This window comes from Sciurus vulgaris (genome assembly GCF_902686455.1).
Source record: "Sciurus vulgaris genome assembly, chromosome: 4".
NCBI classification, from domain to species: Eukaryota; Metazoa; Chordata; class Mammalia; order Rodentia; family Sciuridae; genus Sciurus; species Sciurus vulgaris.
In genome coordinates this window covers 66,640,244-66,667,490 of record NC_136464.1, presented here as the reverse complement: position 1 = coordinate 66,667,490, position 27,247 = coordinate 66,640,244, and the positions used below count along the sequence as shown (strand labels likewise).

The following is a 27,247-nucleotide window of genomic DNA, read 5'->3' as shown; positions in this document are numbered from 1 at the left end:
CTTACTCATAAATGCATGTAACATATTTCTCTCCTTTTCATAATTCTTTTATTTCTGTGCTCCTGTGATATAATAGAGGACTACTCCAATACAAAAGCATTTGTAAGGGGAAGGAAGGAAACCTGGTTAGTTGCATACTAAAGTCTGGTTGGTCTTCTGAAACCACCACTTCCATTTTTTCCTTTGTTGGAAAATAATCAAGTGCTTCTACTATTTATCTGACTGAACGGAAAACTGCACACTTCAGTTGAAAGAATGTGCAAAACATTGGTCCAAGGACCTAAGGGACTATACTGACCAGTCTCTTCCATATAAATCCTTTCCAACAGTCTTTATATTAACTCTGGACTGGCAAATTTCTACCTCGGCATCTCTAATGGCATTTTCCCCTCCCTGAAATGCCCGCCTCTTCTCTGTGTACAAATACGATCTAAGCTACGTGCTTTAAGATCCAGTTTAAAGGCTACCTGTTCCTCTCCACTCTACTACTCAAGAAGACAGGATAAGGATGGGAGAGGGGAGGAGGAAAAGAAGAAAATGGAAATCACCTACTTAACTATGAGAACATTCTCTGCAGTTTTAAGCAGACACTTAAGGACCTAAGAACATGAACTATTACAATTTATTCTTATAAGAAAAGCAGTATACATAATGGTGCTAGTATGTGATCTCAAACATATATCAATACAAAAAATTCTGGATGAATAAAATGTTTTCTCTGGGGAACTTTATAGTGACTTTTTCTTTTTAATGCACTTTTTTTTTCAGTGCTAAGAATTGAACCCAGGGCCTAGTACATACTAGGCAAGTATACTACCATTACGCTATGTCTCCAGCCCTGAAAAATGCAATTTTATAAGAGAGCAGTAACAAGAAAATTGCATGTATAGAATTAACTTTGCATCTCACTTTTAAAACCTGCACAGTGCCTAAAGGTAAAAATAACAGCTCACTTCTACTCTGAATCAAAACAAAATGGCTGTGTTTCCATCGACCATCCACATGCATTTAAAAATTCACAGAGCCTATTCATAAGACACTCCTTTCTACCAGAAAATAAACTGCCACTGAGCTGATTATAATGGACAAGAGTATGTTTCTCGCATAAGCCAATTAAGGACATAAAGATACCAGCTCTAAGGTGTTAATTGCTAAAATTAGAAGTTCTAAATTTTGTTTCAAATACAAGCTTAAACGGTGTGGTTTGCTTTGTTCAGTTATTCTTAAGAGAAAACTATGAGCGGAAGTGAAATGGTATAGGAACTTCAGAGAACTGGGTTCATGCCCTGGTTGTTCAAGGGTGTATCTTCACTGCTTTGTGGAGAGTTTGACATGTAATAGGTACTTAATAATTGCTTTTGAAATAATTTTACCTTATGCTTCAGAATCTTAATAAGCAATATTGTGAATAACTATGATAAGCGGATATATATATAGGGAAAAATTTGATATGCAGTACACAACAATGAAAAAAATGGAGTTAAAAAAACCTAGCATGCCAAAGACTTGACAATACATATATGAGATATGAATTGTGTAGCATATTTACTGAAAAAAATGTATTTAAAAAATTTGGCAGATACCATTCAGTAAATTAAGAATCCTATTAAGGACTTCCTATTTAAAGGATCCCTTAATTGCCCCGCATTGTTCTGTAAATACAGACTTCTGTATAAATGACACCAATATGATGCCTGATAAAAAACACTGTAGTTAGACTATGACATGAATAAAATGTGTCACTTCCTATTGTTTTTCATTTTCTAAAGCCAATAATCCAAAACAAGAGAAAAAATTCAGTAGATTGATCATCTATAGGGAATCAGGTGTTCTGTACACAGAGGTGTGACGGCAGCCCTCAGGAAGGTAGAGATGTGACTTGTATTTACAGAGAATATTTATTTCTCCTCATAAAACTCAGAAATGATAACATTAAAGTACTGAAAAAGAATACGAACTTTTAAAAAATATATCTTTAGCCAAAGACTGAATCAATTATTTCAGGATCTATTTTAGGACTATTTTTTAAGTTATTTGTAGTTTTGTACTTTTTCTTGGATCTTGAAAACTTAAAGTACAGAAGAACTCAACAATTAGCTTACATGCTAATGTAAATCTATTCACAGTAAGTTGGGCTTATACTTGCTTCTAAAGAAGAGCTACTGGAAAAAAGAGAAAAATAAAAAACACAAAAACACCTAATCTCTAATGTGTAGCAGTTATATATTTACCAAATAATAGACTGAAAAGAAATATTTGAGGAGTGCTTTATATGTTAAAAATTGCTATAAACATTGATGTAGCTACCTCACTGTAGTATGCTGATTTTAAGTCCTTTGGGTATAAACTGAGGAGTGGGATAGCTGGGTCAAATGGTGGGTCCATTCCAAGTTTTCTGAGGAATCTGCATACGGCTTTCCACAATGGTTGCACCAATTTGCATTCCCCCCAGCAATGTATGAGTGTACCTTTTTCCCCACACGACGCCAACACTTATTGCTGCTTGTATTCTTGATAATTACCATTGTAATTGGAGTAAGATGAAATCTTAGGGTTTTTTTTGCGGTGCTGGGGATAGAACCCAGGGCCTTGTGCTTAAGAGGCAAGCACTCTACCAACTGAGCTATCTCCCCAGCCTGAAATCTTAGTTTTGATTTGCGTTTCTCTAATTGCTAGAGATTTTGAACATTTTTTCATATATTTGTTTATTGATGGTATATATTCTTCTGTGAAGTGTTTGTTCAATTCCTTAGCCCATTTATTGATTGAGTTATTTGGGGTTTTTTGGTGCTTTTTGAGTTCTTTATATATCATAGAGATTAATGCTTTATATGAGGTGCATGTGGTAAAGATTTTCTCCCAGTCTGTAGGTGGGGTACTAGGGAAGAATAGAGTTACATTAGATTAGGTAGAGGGGAGTGAAGGAAGGGGAAGGGTTATGGGGTAGGAAGGATAATACAGTGAAACAGCCATTATTACCTCATGTACATATATTACTGCATGACTGATGTGATCCTAAAGTATGTACAGTCAGAAAAATGAGAAATTATACTCCATTTATGTATGAGCTATCAAAATGCATAAATGCATTCTACTGTTATGTATAACTAATTAGAAACATTTTTTAAAATTTAAAAAAGAAAAATTGCTTTATGTTTTAAAAATTATCAAAGTTTTGATTGTTTTGTAAGGAAAAAAGATAATGAAATAGCATAGCCTCAAATATGTTCATAAAAATATGAACACTGTACTCCCTGTCTTTTAAATCAGGAACTTGCACATTAAATTATTAGCTTTTTAATGATTTTATCAAAGAAAAAAACAAAATTAAAAAAAATAGAAAAAAAAGTTCTGCAAGCTGGCAGATCAACAAAAGCTGTTTTTTTAAAAGGATCATGAGCTGTGCACAAAATAGGCTCAAAACTTTCCTTAAGTTGGGTGCAGTAGGGCACACCTGTAATCCCAGGAACTGGGGAGGTTGAGGCAGGAGGATTTCAAGTTTAAGGCCAGCCTCCTCAACTTAGCAAGGCCCTATGTAACTTAGGGAGAACTTGTCTCAAAGTAAAAAAAAAACAAAAAAACAAAAAAACATATAAAGGGCTGGGAGTGTGACTCAGTGATAAAACCTCCCTGGTTAAATAACCCCCAGTACCAAAAACAAAACAAAACAAAACAAACAAACAAAACCCCCAAACAAACCTTTTCTCAAGTTTAGTAGTGAATTCAGTTAAAGAAACCTTCTAGCCAGCTATGGTGGTGCACACTTTTAATCCCAGCAACAGGGGAGGCTGAGGCAGGAGGATTGTGAGTTCAAAGTCAGCCTCAGCAACTTAGCAAGGTACTAACCAACTCAGTGAGACCCTGACTCTAAATAAAATACAAAAAAAAGGTTGGGGGTGTAGCTCACTGGTTAAATGCCTCAGAGTTCAATCCCTGTTATCCAAAAAAAAAAGAAAGAAAGAAAAAAGAAAAAAAAAAAAAAAAAAAAAAAAAAAACCTTCCTCAAAGTGTCAGAGTGAGCATCTCATCACCATTGCATGTATTCTATACATTTGACGTATATATACCCACATATGTACATCAAATATATGTGTGTGTGCACATTCAGACATAAAGCTTGCCATATTGACATTTAGCTCTGAGTTGTGAGTTGTAGAAAAAAATATTCCTTATGTTTTAAATATAGGGATGGAAGTAAAGAATCTGTTTATTTGGGAGTTTTGTTGGGTTCAACCCTACATTTTTTGACCTTTCATTTGAATTTAAGATGTCTGTAATTCTGAAATGAAACAAGACTGTGGCTCTTAATGCTTTTCTTCATAAAATGTGATTGTTGAGGAACATGTACCAAAAGTTGTTTTCAGCAATACACTTTGTTGAATCTTAATTGCAATTTTTTTCTTGGATGTTTCAAAAAAATAAAGAAGAGCTAATAGCTACATGTGCACCACAAAAGCACTGTGCAATCACTTTCACTAGGACAAGTATACTACTTGGTATCTCCATCCAAAAATGGAAATTGATTTTGTGTTAACCAACAATCCATGCCCTGACCCTATTCTTCCTGCATTGACCTGTGCATCCTACCTGAGGTACTGTGCTCAAAACAGCTACTTCTGAGTGTGAACAGAGCTCTGCTCTGTGCCTAGTGAAAATTGTAATTACATATTTTTAACTGATATATTAAAAAATGTACCTATTTCTGGTGTACCAGGTGATGTTTCAATACAGGGATATGTTGTACAATGTTCAAATCAGAGTATCTATCTCCTCAAACACTGATTATTTCTTTACAATAAAAACATTTTAAGTCCTTTCTTCTAGCTTTCTGGAAACAGATATTTTCATTGTCTATAGTCACCCTACTAATACAACTCCTAGCAAATGTTTGTTCTTTTAATATCAGCCAGTGTTATGTCTCAGTTCTTATGAAAATAACTGTAAAAGTAATAGTCTCATAATAAAATTCCCCAATAGTTCTGATAACTCTCTCCTAATTCTTAGAGCAAACCACTATGACAACATACTGCAGATACTTTCCTATGTTAGTAGACAGAGTCTTGCCTCATTTTTAATATGCTGGATAGCATTTTATTGTATATTAACATTTATTAAATAGGTTTCCCACTTGTACATTTTTAGGTTGTGTTTAGTTTTTTTAAAAATTATTATCAGTAGTTAACATTAATGAACATTCTTACATACTATTTTGCATTCTACTCTAATATATCTGTAATATAAATTCTTAGTGGTGGAACTGCCAAGTGAAAAAGGCATAAATATTAATTTTTGATAGTTACTATAAAAGTTTTGCAACCAATTATCAATTTCAGCAATATAGGAAAATTCTGGTCTCCTTTCCCCACATATTTACTTATTTTATGGTCAAATGATTGGGACTCTATCTTGAGCTGATGAATGAGTTCATATTTCTTTGACTATGAATAAGGGTGCGAGTACTTTCATATGTTTACAGTCTCTCTATTTATATAGTGGTTTCCCCAGGAGGCATTATCTTAAAAACTGAATGTGATTCCTCTGTTGCTATTTTTCTTTTGCTCTGGGAAATACACTGGCATGTAAGTAAGAGTAGTGGGATTATGGTAAAATAATCCTGCATCTGTAGGAATTCACTACTTTGTTAGAAATAAAGGATACTCAGGGGTTGGTCCTTTATCATTAGCAACAAATTTCTAGTGACCCACTCAAAAAAAACAAACTCTATTACCTAAGACAGCATCGATGACTTAATTTTTGATTTTTAAGTAATTCTTCTATTTAAGATTATAAAACTTTTCTTTAAATACCACTTTGATCCTTTAAAATGTATACTAGTTTTATTTAGAAGTATGAATTAAATCTAATTAGTTAGCTTCAGGAATACACAAATTTGATTGTAATTAGGCTAACTTAAATTTGGAAAAAAACAGATTTACAACTAATATTTAACCAAAATATTTCAAAACAAAGGGTGCCTTTGAGGTAATATCATTAAGAGACAAAAAATGTTCTCTAGAATATATATTAAATAGTAAAATAAAGGCTCAAGTATAAGGTACAACCATACACTTAGAGGAAAAAGTGTATCTATGCAATGGAAGATTTTCAGAGATGAAAAATGGATTCTCTAACATATTTCATAAAAACGCACAGACCCACACATTAATGTACAACTATATTTGAAATCCTAGTGGGATAAATTCTCAACTCCAGGTTTACAGAACATCCTATAAACATGAACTTAACCATAGAAGCTGAAGGGTCTTACCTCTGTGGCTAGGCTCTGGCTGGCACCATTGTCAAGAAGAAACTTGACAACTTCCAGGTGGTTTTCCTGGGCTGCCATGTACAATGGCGTGAAACCATTCTGCAAAATAAGAAATAAAATGTTTATTTACATCTTTCCGGAACCAGTCTTTTTCCACAGTACTGAGCATACATGCGCTAAGAAGTGCTTGCATATAATTTCTGTAATTCTTTAATGAAGATATTCATATTTATTAGAAAACCTAACCACCATAATTTTTGCAAAATTCATAATGTAAGTGTAATTCATAATTATACTTTGCAATTCATAATTTGAATGCAGATCATAGTTAATAGTCTATAGCTAACTAATTCATAGCAATTTATACACTTCTGAGAAATAAGTATATCCATTCAGTCATCAACCACTTATTCATCACTTACCATGATTTAAACTATTTTACTACATGCTATACGGATACGAAGAAAAACATATTTGGTTGTTACTGCTATCATGCATTAATTATCTATTTAAAATAAAGATGTAATATTCTCATGAGAAAGTAAGCATCCAAAATGGTTTCAACTTGGGAAGAAATTTATTCCAATCTCAAATGGCTTCGAACTTAAAATATGCATACATCTGCATACACACACATATTCAGTTTGTGTATGTGTATTTGCTTGTCTGAAATGTGCCTACACATTTGGGTCTAAGAAAAACCAATGTGTATATTACATCTTAAGTTTCTTATTATAAATACGTTCCACATGTTTGTTCTCCAGAATGATGTTTCACACCTATGAAATACTTTAATATTTTAAAATTTTATTGTAAAATATCAAAGACTTTTCAAACTACAAATTGTCTGAATATATATTTTTTTTGATGCTAGAGTATGTCATTTTATTAAGACTGTATCCAGGACATTTATTTAATTCAGAATGCAGTTCTATTTAAATGAATATTCATGAAATTTTGTTATATAGATAATACAGTTTCAAAGCACAAAAGTAAATATATTTTAAAAATATTACCAGATATGATTTAAGTTTTTGTGATTCAAAAGGATATTTCCTCATTATAAATATTATTATATGATCACCTGATCAATTATTATATGATCCATAGTTCAGTCTCTGGTGACCTCATATTTTTGGCTTATGGCTGAGATTAGTAAGTTAAGAAGATCCCTGAGGATGGCACTGTAGCACATGCCTGTAACCCCAGCTACTCAGGAAGCTGAGCAGGTGGATCCCAAGTACAGGCTAGCCTGGGCAAAATAGTGAGACCCAGTCTCAAAATAAAATGAAAATATCTGGACTGTAGCTTAATGGTAGAGTGCTTGCCTAGTATGTGTGAAGTTCTGGGTTCAATGTCCAGTAATGTCACATTTTTGAGCAGATAAAAGTGGTAGCAACATACAAATCCACCATGGCCTATGTATTCATTCGAGAGTGCCCCTCTTCTTCTTACTCCAGTTTGCTACAGTTGTAAAAAGTTAGGTTATCTGGTTACCAAGCTCTACACTAGAAAATTAGAGGAATACAACAGCAGCCAGTTCCTTCCTGTCAAATGGTCTACCTGGTAGTATCTCTGGAGCCTATTGTTTCTGTTCCAAAATGAAAGGTTACATCAGCCTTTAATCATGAAGTATGGAATAACTGCAATATTGTGTGTATATGTGTGTGTGTGTTTGTGTTATCTTTGTCACTTGTCCCGGAGCTATAATGGAAACTAAAAGGAAGTTAGGATTACCCTCACCATATTCATTTTCTGATTCATTTTCAATTTTCTTAATCATTTTTCTCATTTTCTTACTTAACCAGAATGAAAGATCATTTAATTCTTGACTACTTTAAATGTCCTTTAAGCAGTAAAACAAAAGCAACAATATGAAAGGAGGGAGGAAGGAAGGAAAGAAGGTAGATGGCAGATGGAAGGATGAAAAACAGAAGAGTGAAAACCTCTGTGAATTTTCCTCATAGCTAAATGAATAACTGAGTACCTATCTTCTTCCATCAAGTGCTCTGAAAGTCAAAATTTCCAAAGGGCAAGTTTCACATTTAGGAGTAAAGTTTTTAAAGAAAATGTCCCAAGTTCACACCTAAGTATCAACCAAATAAAGTTATGCCAATCTGTTCTATGCTACAGAGTGGAGGTCTGTTGTGGTGCTGTGTGTGGTACAAGGCTGCCTAAGAGACACTGGTCTACCTGTGCGCATCTGGACCAATGCACATCCCCTGGTTCAGAGGTCACCATTCAGAACCAAGCAGTCCTAATCCAGGAAGAAAATCCCGTCAGGAAGTAAGATTGAAGGGGATGCTGCTCTTAGAGATCTGGTCTTCTAGAGAGACATTCTTGAGAAGTACAACTTTTAAATCATTCCACATGCACTTTTTCATAATAGCAGAAGAGATATGTAGAATAAGGATTTAGGAATAGCACAAAGGCAAGAGTTCTGGCAAGGCACAGCCCCATCATGAACTGTTTCCCACTGTGGCTTTCCCCCTTTTTCCCGAAGGCTTGCTATCCTAAGGTTATTTCAAGAAGCCCAGTCATTTTCTGAAAGTGCACATTCTTCTTACTTTTTTGATTTTTTAAATATTTGCTTGGCATTCACATAAGATTCACCCTTATAGAGTATACAATTCAGTGGGCTTTAGTGTATTCACAACACTGGGCAACTGGCCTCAGCAGACAGGAGCCATGGCAAGACGCAGCCCCCTGTTCCAGGATTCATGGTCAGACTTTACCTGCTTGAACTAGCCCCTCTCCACACCCCTTGGCAACCACTAATCTACTTTGTCTCTGTGGCTTGGTCTGTTCTGTACATTTCATGTAAATGAATCATACAATATGTAACCATGAATGGTGTTGTGCTATTTCTGCTGTCCACAGTGATAAAAAATTGGGGGAAGTCTTCATGATGGAAATTTTAATTTTATAGTGGGCATTAGGTTGTGTGTGTGTGTGTGTGTGTGTGTATTTATTTGACTTTGTTATAGCTTTGGTAAACAATACCCACATCGATTTCCCCTTCATTTGACAATATTACCCTTATTTTCTTTTGGAAAATTATTCTTCCCTGCCATGGACGTTCAACTTGTTTTGGTTGAACTTGGAGACAGATGGGCTTGCCCTTCTGTAACTATGGGTTAGATGTGTACCAGTTACCTTTGTTTTGTTCTTTCAGATACACTTTCCTTAGCTCTGTTCTTTACCCACCCTTCACCCAGGCTCAGCTGCCTGCAGGAACCATATTAAAAGGCAATCTGACCCTAGCTCTGATCAGGCTCTACCACCCTCCATCCCAAGTATTGGGTTCCCCAAATTTTCTAAAAGCTTCTTTAGACTTTTATTCTGAGTGTTCTCAATCAAATTCTAATAAGTCCTTCCCCACTTTTGCTTAAATTCTGTTCCATTAATCCAAATAACACAAATTAATACAAATTTCAACTATCAAGAAAGGATCAACAAGGTACAAAAATGCATATACTACTGTTATGATTCTAGGAAGAAAATTGTAAACATCCTTTGGGAAGGCTGAATAAAACCATTACCATCACTCTCTAGCTCAAAAAGGCTTAAGGCACCTACATTAATTCAATGTGTTGTCATTGGATGGTTTATAGCTGTAATGATTTCCAGTGAAGTGGCATCAGGATTGGGAGAATGGTCAGATGTCAGAAAGATTCTTTCTTTCTTAAGAGAAAAAAGCACACCACTGTTTTCATATTAATTTCCTAACTTAGGAAATTTCCAAAACAAACCTGGGAGAAAAAGAACATAAGGTGCCCCATTTACATTTTCTTTTCTGTAGCAACAATAGATTTGATTCTCAAAAGGCAGAGCAGCTTCAGATCCAATGAGTATGCTATTTGAAGTCGGAGTTTATCTAATACCTTTAATACCTTCTGCTCCGAATATTTACAGTGGTGCTATAATAAGTATGTAAATTTGCAGACTTATAATTTGGTAGACAGCATTGAGGCATCCTGCACAATACCCACCAAAATAAATAAATAAAGAGTCCTCTTGTGGATTCATTTAAGGGCTTAAATTTTATCTGTGACAATTTCCCATCCATTTTAGTTCTCTATGGCCTTTGTGCATCATCAAGTGCCATTTTAAATTAAGATATAACGACACTGTGAAAGATTTCACTGATTCATATATGAGTGTAATTTTTGTGAAAGTCAGATTAGAGGTTTGGATACAAGGTTATAGATCAGAGAGCCTCTATCTGGACCATACCATTTGTCTGACTTTATTGGGATATGACTTTCCTACTACAGGAAAATCACCATATAGACGAAGGATCAAAAAGGCACATAAGGAGCACTGGGTGACTTAGTGGGTCTTGCCTTCATTAATGTCATTATGAAAAATTGTTCATTTAGACTACATTGATACCAAAAATGCTATCTGAAAAGATGTTGCCTCTTTATAAACAGTTTTATATTACAGAATAAAGACAAAAGAGAGAAGAGTGAAGGATGCCATTTGACTTAGCAGTATGAGATGTTTTTCAGTAACAAACACTGTTAATCATTGTTACATTTAATGCAAGTATTCAGGACTTAACAATAGAAGAATACTTTGTAATCACAATTTAAGTAACCAATCCAATTTCTTTCTCAAGGTACACTTAAGTGATCTCTAATTAATGATCTTACTAAGACCTAAGATCAAGGCAACAACAAAAATTAGTTTGAAATAAAATCTGTGAATTCCTATTTATACAACTTGAGTTTATGCCAGAAGAATTTGAATGTTGCCTAATGTCATTTTTATATTAAAGATAAAGAGAATTTTTCTACTCAGGGAGGGCAAGGGGCTCTCAAACATTTCCTGTTGGCCATTATACATTGCTAGTATGTTAATATTTCACTTAGAGAAAGATACTATCTTTTCTATTAATATTCCCATGACATTTTATGTGCCACTATCTCAAAGGAATTTTTAATGTTCTTTCATGGCATCATTGCTTGTTGTTCCTTATAAAAGTTCCCATTGAAGAGTTGCTACCAGGAATTATCATGGGGAATCCACTCTGCTGCATGGTCACTTGAACTACCCACGGAGAGATGCAATGTAGAAGCCATACTAGGGCAGGAGCCCAGAAGAAGAAAACCCTTTGCTGTGCAGTGTGTGTGTGTGTGTGTGTGTGTGTGTGTGAATCCCATAGGCTATGTTCTTCTCCTTCACTGTCTCAGTAGTGTGGAATGTGTATAAATTGAAATTAAAACTGACTAGGATTATTATTTCAATTACAGTTCTCCCAGACACTGCAGAGCTGGTTTAAAACTATAGTTGCTCTTAAAAAAAAAAAAAAAAAAAAAGGAAAAAAATCAGTCAAGAATGTGTGTAATGTTTAAAAGGAAGGGTTTTTTTCCCTCTCTTGAGAATATAAGAAAGAAAAAGCAAATGGAATAAAGAATTTTCCCACTATCTTAGGGCCTAAAACTAGCTATTTTTCAGTAAAAATGTGTAGCAACAGTTAAAAAAAAAAAAAAAAAACAAAAAACAACTTAAAGGCATGATGCTTCTATTGCAGTCAACTGGTTTTTCTCTCAAAGCACTATATCTGCCAATGTTCAAACTTCTGTCACTCCTTTCTGGAAAAATACTATTATTTGAAGTGAATTCTTAACAGAAGGTCAGAACAGTTGGCAGAGACCATGCAACAAAGGTCCAACCACAGGGAATTGGAAAGAAATTAAATGTAGTTGCAAGCACTGTGCATTTTCTTTTTTATGGCTCGGATGTTGAATGGCACCAGAGCTATTGCTGCTCTGACTATACTAAGTAGGAATGGACATCACTGCAGTGCTGCAGACCCACACATACAACAGAAGAGGTTTCTGTTATCCAATTATGATCAGTACTAGAAAAGGTGATAAAATCATGTGCACTTAAAATGGAGATCTAAAGGCCATGGTAAACAATGTAAAAAGTTTGAAAATTAATCTTGAAAGATAATAGTAGAAACTGTAAATGTAAGTTTATGTGATTTAACAAAATTACAGCTTATGACTGTAATAATGTTTGAAGTTCTTAGAATGACCACACTAAATGAAGTGTGATTTTTTTTCTTTTTTTGTGGGGGAGCATAACTGTTTCAACAAAATTACATGATGTTGTCACATTCTTCATTTGCTTTGCATTTCCACAGCATAAGCAGCAAATAGTCTTTTGCAAAAAGTACTTGAGAACCAAAGATCTCACTTATTCTCTTCATTTAATCTTTTGATCTTCAAATTATTCTCATATCAAACATCTAACAGAAAATCAACCTAATTCTTCAATGTTGCCTGGCCTAATGTTGATAGAGAGTCGTGTATCTATCTATAGCTATACTGTCTTTCTAGGACTTCAAAAAATCCGGTACCTTTGGCAAAACTTGCAATTTTGTTCTGTAATGAATCTCTTCAAAGAAATTCATTCAAGATGGAGACCTTGACAACTAAGGAGAGACATCAGCATTCAAATGGAAGGAATGTTTGAATGAAGACCAATTTTAAAAGTGGTCAAGTCCTCAGTGGATATTCTTGGGTCATGATGTTTGCTTTACAACTTCTAAGGAACTCTGTAGGAGGCAAATTATGAATACTTGAATAATGAAGCATATATTTTTAAGCCAATAAAGTGAAGTTAATTCTTTTAGACGCAGAGTTTAAAATGTTAAACTATTGGTGTTTGTTTTAGAACCTCATTGTAAGACTCTTTGGGAGTTATAGGGCAATCTCTATTCAATACAAATAATCTGAACATTTTAGAGTTGGGAACTTTTAAAATTTTTTCTGCTCATATTTTTGTTTTTAATCTGTTTCAGAGAACAGCTGTTCTCTGAATGTTCAGCAATGTTCTGAAGAGGAATTAAGCAGTTTCTATTCTTTCTCAACTAGGAAAAGCGCAGGTGTATTCTGAAAATCCAAGTTTAGAAAAAGCCCCAATTTCTTTCATAAGTTAATAAATACTGTGACTGGACCAACCTAGGTCAGCATCATGAGAGAATATAAGAGTTTGCATTTCAGAAATCCCCTACGCATTTGTGTATGACTACCAGTCACAGAGTATCATCAATAGATCACTGTTAAAAATCTGTACCTCTCAACACATACATATTGCAAATGAGGATAAATATGAATCTAAGAAACCTGTAATAATATAACAATTTGAATAGAGCCATTAAGCATCATGTTCTTAGAGGATATATAAACCAAGCAAGCACTTAACCCAATGTAGGTTATTTGTAAATTATAGCACAATTGCTTTGCAGTAGAGTTGTGGGTTTACCTGAGATTGTGCATTGACATTGGCTCCATTTGTGACCAAGACCTTGACCACCTCCGCTTGCCCGGCCAAAGACGCGATATGTAACGCTGTGTTTCCTTTCTGTAAAATGAAAAGCACAACATGTCAACGCCCTCGCCTTTCTAATTTTCCTATGCTTAAAGCTCCCCAAGGGAATATAGTTCACAAGTATCTCACAAAAAGTGCACCCTAACTCTTATTAAGGGCTGAATCCTTACTGAAATTGGCAAGTGATGTAAAAAGCATCTCTCATCATACTGACCTTCGTGGCTGCATCCACATTGGCTTCTCTCTGTAGCAGTTCAGAAACAACTTCCACATGGCCTTCTTTGGAGGCAAGATGGAGTGCGTTCAACCCATTCTGATAAAAAGCAAAGGGAAAGCTTTACTTGGCAGGTTGAAAATAGAGCACTAAACTGTCTACCAAGATCATCTCAGTGACATCTGCTCGCATATGTGCAGTGAGCCACCTAAATTAGGAGTAAGAGTACCTGAAAACTAGGTGGGTTGCTTCATTATTGTTACTAAAATTGGAGAAATTATTAAAGAATGTATGCCACCATTTCTGAACCTTCCTCTGACATGCAGGGAATAATTTGATAAAATAATAATATTAAGCTGGTAAAATTTAACAGAAACAAAACTAATGGGAGGAGAAAAATCTTGTTAATGATTAATAAAAGCTTTAAGGAGTTTAAAGTCTGAATACTTAGAATTTTAATGAAACAAATAACAACAATGACCAAAACTGACCTGGTTGCAAATATTGATGTCAACTCCATTTTTTATGTAGTCAAGAGCCTTTTCTAGGTGTCCAGCTCGAGCTGCTCTTAAGTAACTTGCGTTGGCATCAGACTAAAATTTAAAAAACAAAGAACATTTTGATGAAAAATGAAACTAATATGCAGATTTATAACTACCAAGTTTGCAGTCCAAACTCAAATAATGGAAGCAACCCAACTCTTTTGTGTCTAACAAGAGTAATTTCTTTGCAAAGTCACCAAGAAAAGGGAAAATTCTTTAAAACTTAGTTTCAAAATTATATAAAATATCACTTCCTTAATTTCATAATTCATTCTGAATTGACAGTACCTACATGGTACCTTAAATCAATGTACATTTCCCAGAGGGGAGAGAAATCCTGAATTCTTAGTAATCATATTGGAAAGGCTTTGCTATTCTCCTGTATCTGAAATTTAACATCAATTTCAGTTTTCTGAATCTACCACAGCCAATTTGCATTTGATCTCTTCACAAAGATATTAATACCTTTTCTGTTGCTACACTATTTAACAGTGGCACATGCCTGTAATCCCAGTGGCTTAGGGGGCTGAGGCAGGAGGATCATGAGTTCAAAGCCAGTCTCAGCAACTTAGCGAGGCCCTAAGCAACTCAGCAAGACCTTGTCTCTAAATAAAATATAACAAAAGGGCTGGGGGTGTGGCTCAGTGGTTAAGCATCCCTGGTTCAATCCCCAGTACCAAAAAAAAAAAAAAAAAAAATGTAGATGATGATCTTCAAGTGTATATTCATACAGGATACAGCCATGTTTTAACATGTAGATTGAATTTCAAAAGCATGTAGAACAGCCTACTTGGAGTGTGAAGTGTCCTTTTGTATTTATTTTCAAGCTAGCTAAGACCACAGCTTGGAGAAAACTCTATTAGGGCCAGCATACAAAATTTAAAGACAATAAAACAAGATAGGTAATCTATTCATGGACAGCTTGCAACTCAGAATTACTGCTAATCTCTAACACTTGGATTGCATAGTTGAACCCAACTACTATTTAAATCTTTACTATAAAGAAGACAGTGAGAAAAACTACAAAGTTGATCTGGCAAAATTCATAAAGAGGTCTTGCTCAATGCAGAACAGTACAAAAGCAGTTTGGCTTCTGAAAGAGCAGACAAAACAACTTGTCACTGGTTATAAGTGCAATCATGCAAGGTATGGCTTCACAGAGGAAAGTTTCCTCCTGTAGCCATATGGTGAATGCCCCTTCAAAGCCCCTGCTCAAATGCCACCTCATCTATGAGGTTTGCCCAGACCTCGTATGCAGGGCTTAATGGCTCACTGCTCCCAACACATTAATTGTACTGAGCTTTCCTGGTATTTATCACAGAAGCGTAGTTTTTGGTATATCCATCCTTCCCACCCTAAATTGTAAACCCCTTTAGAATAAGCAGAGGCAGACAGATTAAGGAGCAGGCAACCGGAATGATGCCAAGATGCCAAGCTTTGAAGAACACCGACACATTCCTGAAAATGTAAATGGGATGAAGGAAATTCTGTCCCTTTGAAAGTCTTTCATTCTAGTGTAAGTCAATCAGGAGGAGCTGACTTGCTCAGCACCTCAGAGGAGAAACAACTGCCTCCACAGTCTTCTCTACCCCTCCCCTTTATAGAAGCAAATCTCTTGACTAAATGAACATTGTGTCTTCCAAATCAAGGCTCCTCAATCTCAGCACTATTGGCATTTTGATCTGAATAATTCTTTGCTGGGGTTAGGGGGCAGTTCTGTTCACTGTCCAGAGCTTGACAGCATCCTTGGTCTTGACCAACCAGGTGTAGTCATATCCCCTCTTTGTGACAACTAAAAATGTCTTCGGAATTGCCAAATGTCTCACGAAGAGCAAAGTCTCCCCAATTGTGAACTAAATACATTAAGTAAATAAACTACTTATTTCAAGATTGTTAACTTAAAAAGGTTTAAATCTCTGAGTTGTCACATGCCTTCTTCATGTAGCACAATGCAGTGACACTACCTATGATATTCATCTTTTTATTTTTCTTGAAACTACAAGATCTAGGTGGCTATAGATATTTCATGAATGGCTGAATTGACAGACAAGCACACTGGAAATAACTGGTAATCAAATTAATGTCTGGAACATTATAAGAGGCTTTATTGATACCAATAGCAACAGCAGGTATTTAAGTTGAGACTCTGCTGTGATGCAAAGATGGGCACCATATACCACACTCGAAGTCGCTGAGCCAGGGGTCTGCAAGCACACATAGATATTACTCAAATAAAATTAGGAGTTTCAGTTAAGCATGTAAATAGTCAGAGGGGAAGGTTAAGGAAAAGATAATAAGTTTCAAATGAGACAAAGGATGAATCATATAAAGTTTCAGGAATTTAAAGAAAAAGTACAGTTTTCGAAGAGGTGTACTACTTCAAGAAGGTCAGTTTTTGTCTCTGAGTTCAGTTAGAATTAAATTAGCTATGCAAGGATGGCTCATTGTACCATAAAACATCATCTTCTTTGTGCCTGCTTAATGACTTATCGGTAAATTTGCCCAGAAGGGCTCAGATGCCGTTCTGGGAACAAATGACATCAGTCTGGTTATTTAACTGCCAGAGATAACACTTCAGAGTTAAGCATCCCAAACTCTAACTTGGAACACATAAAAACAGCCAAGGAAGCTGTTAAAATAAAGGTGATATAATTCAGGGAAAAAAGTCTTTGACTTAATTCCAGATTTAAAAAGGTTTGGCAATTCCATGCACTGTCCATTTTCCTCTGAATTTTCCTATCCAAGCCTATAAACCAAAGCAAATAGATTCAGTATGAGTGAAACTTCTAATTCAGGTTCTCTACCTGAGATCTGAATTCTTTGGAGGCTAAAAAAGTTAGGAATAATTTTCTTTCTTCAACTATTGTACATATAGATGATCCTCCACATCCCAATTCTGCATTTGTGGATTTAACCAACAAAGAGATTTTTAAAAAAATTTAAAAATACCTTTATTTACGTATTTATGATGCTAAGGATTGAACCCAGTGCCTCACATGTGCTAGGCAAGCGCTCTACCACTGATGCATCTAATGTACCTAGTCTACCCAACATCCTGGGTTGACAACACAGTACACCTCAGAGTTTATCTCTGCAACTGAATAGCTGGGAGGGAATTGTGGTTCATTGCCTCTGGCCAACACTATTAAAAAAAAAAAAATCAAAATTGGAGCTATGGTTTCTCCTACATGCATATAGCTACTTGTACCACCATAAAGCAAAATATCATTAAGTCAAAGTAGTTGGTAAGTCTGGGATCTGCTATATTGGATTCTTCACTGTTCTTGTTTTTGTTTCCAAGTTCTGTCCACATATACCACCTTTATTTTAGTATTTTTAATGTTAAAAACAACGTCTTATATTAGGCTCAATATTAGTGTGTTGAATTTCTTAGCTGTCATGTCATTGAATAATTAGGAGTTACTCGAAACATAGCCTACAGCCGGTTTTTGACCTTGAACATTCTATCAAAAACAATGGCCCCTTTGAATGCTGTACATAAAGATGCAGCTAAAGAAAGATGTTAGCTGGACTTCGGTGGCACACATCTGTAAACCCAGTGATTTGGGAGACTGAGGCAGAAGGATAGTGAGTTTAAGGCCAGCCTCAGCAACTTAGTGAGACTGTCTCAAAATAAAATTTAAAAAAAGGACTGGGGATAAAACTTAGTGGTAGAATGTCCCTGGGTTCAACCATCAGTACTGCAAAAATAAATACATACATATAAAAATATAACTGTTGACAAATTACTGTGGAAGAAAATCAGTTCAAAGAGAAATTAGGCTCTCCCACGTGGAACATCAGATGAGGGCAGCCACTGCCTATGGTGTTAGTCCTTGCAAAGATGAATATAAAGAGGTTAGTCAGCACTGTTTTTCCCTTAGTGATCAAAATCTGATGTGAGAATTCAGAAAATGAAAAGCTGAGATATAGCTCAGTACTTGCCTAGCATGGGTTCAAGTCCCAGCATCAAAAATAAATGAAAGAAAATTTTGTTTTATTTACTTAACTATTTTACTGGACAGGAAAGAAATATGAATCTCAGATTTTTCAAGAAATAGTTTCAGGGACAAATTCAAGCATTATGAATTAATCTAATAACAGCATCTTTACCTAAACTGGAATATTGGTATTATTCAGCAAAATGCAGTGGTTAGAAAGAAGCATTCCTTAAAAGCCAATCAATAGAAACTTAATACTTCACATCTCATTATATGCTAGACACTATTGTAAGAACTTATGTTAGCTTATGTTATTATCATTTAATACACTATGTACTAATTGCCTAAGTCCTTATGCTACTTCACTTAGTCCTTATAGTTCTATGAAGTTGTACAGTGTGTTGAACATGTCCCCTAAAATTCATCTCCATTGGGACCTCAGAATATGACCTATTTGAAAATAGGACCTTTGCAGATGTATTTAGTTGTGACGTCATAGTGAATTAGAATGAGGCATAAGTCCTTTTACAGGTGTCTTTATAAGAAGAGAAGACACCAGTAAAAGGATCAGAGAGATGATCATGTTAGGAGAAGGACAGAGAATTTTGCTGCTATCATCAGAGATCATCTGGAGTCACCAGAAACTGAAAGAGGCACAGAAGAAACCGCCATTAACAGCCTGTGGAAGAAGTGTGATTCTTCTGACACTTTGATTTTCAACTTCAAGTCCCCTGCCCCACCAGGAGCTATGAAAGAATAAATTTCTGTTGCTTTAAGTCACTCAGTTTGTGGTGGTTTATTTGGAGGCCCTAGCAAATGATACAAGTAGGTACTGTTAGCGGCTCCATTTTCTAGGTGAAGAAACGAGCTGTAGAGAGGATGAGCGACTTTCCTGGGACACGTGAATTGCAGGATGCAACCGCTAGTGTGACTCTGGAGTCTGGCTTGTTAATCACTATCCTAAGAAAGAGATTAATAAATGTTTGGTCTATTCTCTTAGTTCATTCGTTCATTCCTCATCGGGCCATACATTCAACCACTGAATTGACTGTTAGGTACTTTCAGGTACATTCTCTCAGACCAGAATTCCTTTACTGAATTCATAATGAGGTTACAGATCAGACTAACAGTAGATCCATAATGGAAATGCAAATTGGAGGCTCAGGGAAAGTATAATAGAGCTTGGTCCCTTTGTTCTAAATAGAGGTAAGAGGGCAATCTCTGGGGCCTACTTATACTTGATCTGTCCTTTCCCCACCTTTCTCCTCTATCTTTCTGATCACTGGGAACTCTGGGAAGGGTCAGATGGTTCTTCCAGTAAACTTCAGGTTCCTTTTCTCTGCTGGGGTCCTGTCCTTTGCCTACCAACATATTCAGGTATCTCCTAAAGAGAAAAACAGAACAAACTAAACCAAAGACTTTCTTCCGACTTTACTACCCAACATCCCTTTGAAAGCAATGATCACTACTTCTCAGTGTAGGAGACTGATGAGGAACTGAAGCACTGGACTCACAGGCCCTCCATCTACTTTGCTATCCCAGCTGCTTAACTTATTAACAGTGTTACCTTTTTTGCATCTGTCAAATGGGGAGGAAATAAGGATGAATTCAGAAAATTCATGTCAAGAGATTAACCATGTGAGTCCATAACAAACAGTAAGAAATTTATTTTTAGGTTTTCCTTTGAAAAACTCAATCTTTTTTTTTTTTTTTTAACTTTGTCATTTCTTTACTTAATTTTTTGAAAGATTAGATTAGGCCTCCCAGTTCTATACCTTGCATTTTAATTCAAATTTGCATTTCTGGCAATATGGCTTCTCTCTATAATCAATAAAGCCTCTCTATGCAAACTCACCAATGACATCCCAATCATCAAATCCCATGGCATTTAAATCTCTCCTCTCTCAGGGTTGAACTCTGAGAGTAGATCACTTCCTTTTCCTTGAAAATCTTTTTAGCTTATCTTTCTTCACTCCCTTTATTTTGCATAGCCTCAGTGAATAAGGTGCCTTTTCAAATTCAGAACTCAAATTTCTTTCCTTCCTGTACTTTCTCTCTAGCTGATCTCATTGATTCCATGGCTTCCTCAACTCTAAGTCCAAAATTCCACATCCACTCTCTACTCATTCTCATCCCCATTCCAACATTTCAACTTCTGTTCTACAACTCCCCCACTTCACCAGCAACAACAGCAAAAGAGTTTACTGACACATGTAATGTATCTGTCACTGCAATGGGTTACTAAAATAGATGTGAAGGACAGATTTCTTTATTTCTATTTAAAGGTCCCAAGATTACTGAGGCTACCCAGGCATACACCCTTATTGTGACTCTGATTATTTTTCTTTCTCTCAACCCGAAAGTTATATAAATGCATCCTATCCATTATGTAGGCTCAAGGGCCTTTTTAGTTTTCCATTTCTCTTTTTAAAAAGAACACATATCATAGAGACATAAGAGTACATAAAACACACACAAATAGTTTAAAGAAAAATCATGAACAAAACCCCCACATACCCAGCAGTTAGTGCAAGAATGAAAGTTACAGGTGGCTTTGAGGACTCCCAGCCAGCCCTTCCTTGAGTGGATCCCCTAGGGAGTCTCTAATCTAGTTAATCATTCTGGCACCATTCTTTTCAGTCTTAACATCCTTAGTCCCTAAGCTCAACATCACGTAGTTGACTGTCTCAGTACTCTACATAAGTGGAATCATACATTATGTATCCAACTGTGACATGCTTATTTTGTCTAATGTGTTTCCTGGAGTCCTCCATGCTGACATATAACTACAGTCAATTTATCAGTGCTGCTATAGAAGATTCTATTATGTGATATAACCACATTTATCCACTGCAGTGTTGATAGATTTTGGGCTCTTTCCATTCTGAATCTACTATGAAAGATGTCACCATTAATATTTTGGCACCATAGCACAATGGTGCATGTATGCAAAAGTTTTAAAGATGTACACATTTTCAACTTTACTCTTTAATTATAAACTGTTTTACAAAGTGATTGCACCAATGTACATTTCTAGGTTTGTGATTACTGATTGTGAATTCAAATTTCTTAGAAATTAATCTTTGGCAATTCTTTAGCCCCTAGGTTAATATTACTGTAGTGCTAAGAAGAATTTAGGTTGTTCTTGCCAGTGGCCTATAGGCACTAGCAATCCAAGGTTAATGCTTGGTTTGAGGGTTTTCTGTTTTTTAGAAACAGAAGACTACACAGATAAATTGAGATCTTGAACTGGTAAAGCATGAAGAGTTCCTATGGTCGTGAATTCTCATGGGAGATGTTTTACAACTATGTCAGAGTCAGGCAAGATTTTGCTGTATCGTCTATAAGATGAGTTCATTTCCTGTTTACCCAAATATTGGAAACTATGCCCTTCAATAATCAGCTTGATTCGATGTCTCTTTTGGACTACATCTTAGGCATGACCTAGACTTTGTCTCCTGTGTTCTATCTGTGAAACTAAGTAAAACTGGTTCTTGCTTTCATATTATCTTTGATGTCTGCAAATCCCTTACTTTTAAAGACTAATCCAGAGACACATTTCTAAAGACTTATAATTTTTCTGAATGCCTTAGCTTTCTCTATAGCTGAAAGTATTCTTACTCTTTTTATTTATTTATTTATTTTGCTCACCCTGCACCTTGCCCAGTTCAGGCAATTGCTATATGATACTGAAATCAAATTAAAAACCTCTAGGGTGTTGTAGTTGGCATTAGTTGAATCTGCTAAAAGCACTGAGTAGATACTGAAGGTTCCCACAAAGTCATGACAAGGAGAATAACTGAAATGTAATGAGTGTCCACTGTATGTTGGGGACCTTACTAAGCACTTTACATATATTATTATGTGCTATGTATTATCATATGCATATTGTTATTATTTCTTTCCAATCAAGATAGGAATTGTCATTACAGAGGCAGAAAACTCAAGTTTGTAGAAGTTAAGCTGCTTTTTCAAGATAACACAGTTAATAATTAATCATCAAGGATTGAAACTCAGGATCATAAACTCAGACTTTTTCCTCAACACCACTGGTTTTCAAATTGGGTTCTGCAAAGCCCTGGAGTTGGGGCACACCAATGTGTAGAGTGAGTGATGCTCAGTGAGCACAGTTCCATGTGCCTATCTTCAGTCTCACCCTAAGTAGATTTACTTTTGTCTGTTTTATATATTAGTGTTTTATAACAGACTTATTTGTAAAAATATTTCCACTTTTAAACCATGGTACTCAATCAACTTCTATAACTTCTATGACATAGCTGCAGAGGCCCTTTAAAGTCAATCCCCCCGCCCCTGCCACACTTTCAGCCTGAAGTAATACATGGATACTTTTCTTGAAGGTGATGTAGACAGTTTATTATTCCTAGACTGGCTCATCAACTTCCCAGCACTGTAACTTTACCCAGGACATCCTCGTTGCTAGTGGCCCTCACCAGCTCCCCACTCCCCAGTGAAATCTCCCACCAACAGACTCTTCTACTGAATCCTAGAACCAGCTCAAAGGACACTTCGCACTTGCTGCTTTCCCTGACAAACACTGGAGTTGACAAGTTCTCTCTATATACCCCTATAGCATTTGTTCTGTTCTGCTTAGGAATCAGTGGTCTTACAAAGATGCCCTGTACACTCTTTTAGAGGTCCTTGTTCTCTACCTTGAGGATGAAGTTATTACATTTAATGACCTAAATAATCTAAATGTACAGACTCGGGTCAGGCACATAGAATGAGAATTCATAGTAGAGCACCAAGAAAACTTGGTGACATAATAGAAACTCACCAGGAAGAAACATTTCTGCATCCTGAATATTCAGCCAGGAGGCGAGACTTTAGCAGGGCAGAGACAAGGAAGAAAAAGTGGGTAGAGATATAGAAATGGGAAGTGTTGAGGAGTGGTATATAGACAGTCTCTACAGAAAAGACGATGCCCCAGGGAAGGGAAAGCTAAGAGATTCAGAGAAGGTTTGGTAGGCCAGATACATCTGATTTAACATCACCATAAAGACACTAGGAGGCAGTGAGGGGTTTTGAGGAGTGCAAAGACATCATTAAAGCTACATTTATCCCAATTAGTTGACAGCATATGTGCATGTGGGAGAAAATGAAGATGAGACCAGCAGGTCAGTGATGTCAATCCTCCATGTTTTAAGGATCTGCTGGGGAGAATTAAACATACAACAGAGCCCCCACCCCACAGACTGAGACTCAACTGGTCTGAGATAGGACATTTTGATAAATGCAACTCAGGTGATTTTAATGTGCAACCTGGGGTGAGGGCTGCTGGAGAAATGAATAAAGAAAATATGGTTCATATATAAAATAGAATATTATTGGCCTTTAAAAAGATGAAATTTTGCTTGTGACAACATGGATGAACCTGGAGGAGTAATGTTAAATGAAAAAAAAAAAAAAATACAAAGACAAATACCATGTGATCTCACTCACACACATGGAGTCTAAAAAAGCTGATCTTGGTATTCAAGAGTACAACAGTGGTTACCAAAAACTGGGGAGGGAGAGTTGGAGAGAGGCTGGTTAATGGGTACAATATTATAGTTAAAAGGAATAAAGTTCCAGTCTGCTGTTTCACACAAGGGTAATGATAGCTAACAATAATATGGAATTCAAAAAAAGCCAGAAGAGAGGGTTCTGAATGTTCTCACAAGGCAAAGATAAATATTGAAGGTGAGAGATGATCCCATGATCCTGATTTGATCACTACACTTTATACGTCTTGACATACCATATTATAAACCAGAAATATGTAAGACTGTCAACCAAAAATAAAAAATTTAAAAGTATGATTGTGTGTGCTCATGTGATATGGAGATTTGGGGATAGTAGTGGCATAAAAAAGGACTGAGGTGTGAGACCTGCTGAAAGGTGTGCTGACAGACATTTCATTTCACATAAAGAAATATTAAGAACCCAAAGTCAGATTTTAAAATTTGGTTTTCAAAGATTTTACAGCTTTCTGCTCCTCCCCTTCTCTTACTCTTCTATGCCCTGGTGAAGCAACTTTTTGTAGTCAGAAACTAGAGATGTAAGACTTTTCTTGGTAGCACCAAGTACTAATAGTTGGTAAATAAACTAACACAAATTTGCCAATTATTCTCAAGCATGAAGGGACTTACAGGGGTGACTACTTATCAAAATTCCCAAATCCTCTAATAAGTGATTTCAAATGTCAAATACAGTTTTGAAGTACAAATGGAGATAACGTTGCAGATAACTCTTCAAAATCCAAGACAGGTGTTTACTCAAAAAAAAAAAAAAAAAAACTTCCACAAAAAATAAGTCAAGTGATTTGAGAGTAGGCTTTGGAGTTAGTTGTGGACCTTGCTCAAGCACATGAGAGGGGAACCAGCAAAAACGAATAGAGATTTCCCCTCACCAGACTAGAACTGAATCACTGCTTAGCCACTGGGACATGAACATCCACACAGTGCCCAATGTTTCCAGATATTTTGGATGAAGATATTGTGTGCTGATATTTTATAGTTTTCTTGCACAGTGATCTAATTTCCCACCAATTTCAAAAGAATGTGAGCAACTGCACAACCTAAAACAAATGTGACATTCATGCTACAATCTGTCGCTTGTCAATAAAAACCCTGGGCCTTTAGGAAGTTGGCATCTCTTTTTTCCCCAAAGGGGTAGTCAGGTCTAGGTTAGCATTTTTTTTTTTTTTTCTTCAAATGTATGTCTCTGGAGGTAGGATGTGGAGATCTTAAACAGGAACTTTGTGTCTTTCACATGGCAAGTGTTTGGGAAAAAAAAAAAAAAAAACTTGAACCAGTTTTAGTTAGGATAATACTAGATTTATGTTTTATTTAATTGCTATCCAGTAACTGGAAAAGTTCCAGTATTTTCTACCCATAGATCAGTCAGAAGAGGAGTAGAAGGGGGTGGTAATTTAACCAGTAATAAATATGCTTCTAAAGGCTATCTATATTTGTCATCTTCACTATCAAAACCAACTGCAGTGAAGTGCTGTCTCCACAGATTCCCTCTGATTGCTACAAGGCTGCTTTTGTCTGCAAGGATTCAGCTTGGTGGTAACCTCAGTTCATCCCTGAAAATGAGGTCACCGTCCCCTAACACATGTTAGGCATGGTTAGCATCCTGCACTGGGACCTTTGCCAGGAAGGCCCCTGCTGTCGCACATGTCAAGCTTGCTGGGCATCTGTGCACAGTGGCCCCTCTCAAGCTGAAAGGCAAAACACATTCCCATCTTTGTCTCTAAATAGAGGGGAGTGGGAATCAGTAGAAAAACAGTGCTGGCAGGCTTTTGTTTTTGTAAAGGCAGTGTTTTTAAGAGATTTACCATGCTGTGTGCTGATAAAACTCTTTCAGTCTGTCTAGGAAGACCCAGAAGCCAGGCTCTGGGGGATGCCTTTTCTCACCCCAGAAATCAGACCCCTAAACATTTTCTTGGACACTGATTAGAAATAGAGATTTTTTTTTTTTTTTTCCTTACAGGGAGAAAATAGTGGGTATTGGTGGTGGTGGGGTATTTCCAGTATTTTCCAGCACAAAGTTGATACTGTTCAATAGCAAAACAGCTTTTGAATTTGCAATTTTCTGAGTAAGTTAAAAAAGAGCCAGTTTCACGTGCCTCTCAAGGGGCATAAAACCTACAGGTATCAGAGGAAGACAGTTTGTGAGGCTTAATAATATGAACTCAGTGTAGTAGCATGTTGTTTTGATTTGTCCCAGTCTATAGGAGAACTTCAGACCATTTTGAATTAGAACATTTATTGTCCTCACACTATGGAACTTGCAAGGCATTGATGCTGTGGATACAGTCACCATAATGTGTTAGGTGGAATGCAATACATGTTAGGAAGTGGTAGAATGATGTGACTAGATGACAGGCAGGTTCCCTTCTGCTCTGAAAGTGCCATGGTACTCTGAAATGTGCACTCACTCACTCTTACTGCTAATGGTAAGTGGTTAATTTCCCAAATGAGCAAAGAATATGGCCAGGGTACCTACCACAAAACGTGAAAAGAGATGCAGTTATTTACCCAAGGTGTTTGTAAAGTTCAAAATTAAAACAAAATTTACTTTATTCCATTCAAGAGAATGTTAGGAGAGGGGGAATTTGTCTTTACTTGCAATAGGGTGAAGTCATATAGCAGGGATATGTTAACCTGAAAATTAAATATTTATTCTGAAATGTAAAGATTCATATAAATAAGCCTGGAAGGTAGCCATGGATGGAGAAACCTTTTCTGAAAAGTATGCTCAGCAGGTATATTCATTATCACACTTGTTTGAAACCTCTGTTGGTTTTGGGCATGTTTCAGGCTATCTTTTGGGACAAAGAAATACAAGAGAAATATTACCACACTGCTTGGGAAAGAACAGGTCCCTCAGCAGCGTTCTCAGTACATGGTGATTCAGAACCTGTAACAACCCTAGAGAATTTTCTTTCTTTTGTAAATATATACAAATATGGAATATTAATATAAGGAAGATTTAGTCCTTTTGGGAATTTTAATCATGTTTATTTCAGAGAAATAAGTTCCCCAATGAGTTAAAATAAGAATGCAATTGAAAGTTAAATTACAGATAATGTTGGCTTGTAGTACATACATTTAAATTGGGTGCCAGGCACTGTGGCACATGCCTGTAATCCCAGTGGCTCAGGAGGCTGAGGAAGGAGGATCATGAATTCAAAGCCAGCCTCAGCAACTTATTGAGACCCTGTCTCTGAATAAAAATAATAAAAATGGCCTGGGGATGTGGCTCAGTGGTTAAGTGCCCCTGGGTTCAATCCCTGGTACTTAAAAAAAAAAAAAATTAATTTAAATTTGGTGGGTGATGGGCTTCCCTAAACCTGAACTCTTTTGTGTTTGTCAGGCAGAAGGCAGGTGCTAAATAACAATGGAAAAAACAAAAACAAAACTGAAAA

The 27,247-nt window shown here is 36.2% G+C and overlaps 1 protein-coding gene across 26 annotated transcripts in view; it reads right to left on the bottom strand.

Moving 5' to 3' along the window:
* ANK3 (ankyrin 3) overlaps nucleotides 1-27,247 on the bottom strand; it is a 621,742-nt gene that overhangs the window by 200,213 nt on the left and 394,282 nt on the right. For all 26 annotated transcript variants that reach the window (XM_079136414.1, XM_079136437.1, XM_079136438.1 and 23 more), the window contains 4 exons: nucleotides 14,321-14,422; nucleotides 13,830-13,928; nucleotides 13,550-13,648; nucleotides 6,269-6,367 (listed from right to left, as the gene is read on the bottom strand). In XM_079136414.1, the coding sequence (XP_078992540.1) occupies nucleotides 6,269-6,367; nucleotides 13,550-13,648; nucleotides 13,830-13,928; nucleotides 14,321-14,422 (399 nt within the window). The remainder of the gene's footprint in view (nucleotides 1-6,268; nucleotides 6,368-13,549; nucleotides 13,649-13,829; nucleotides 13,929-14,320; nucleotides 14,423-27,247) is intronic.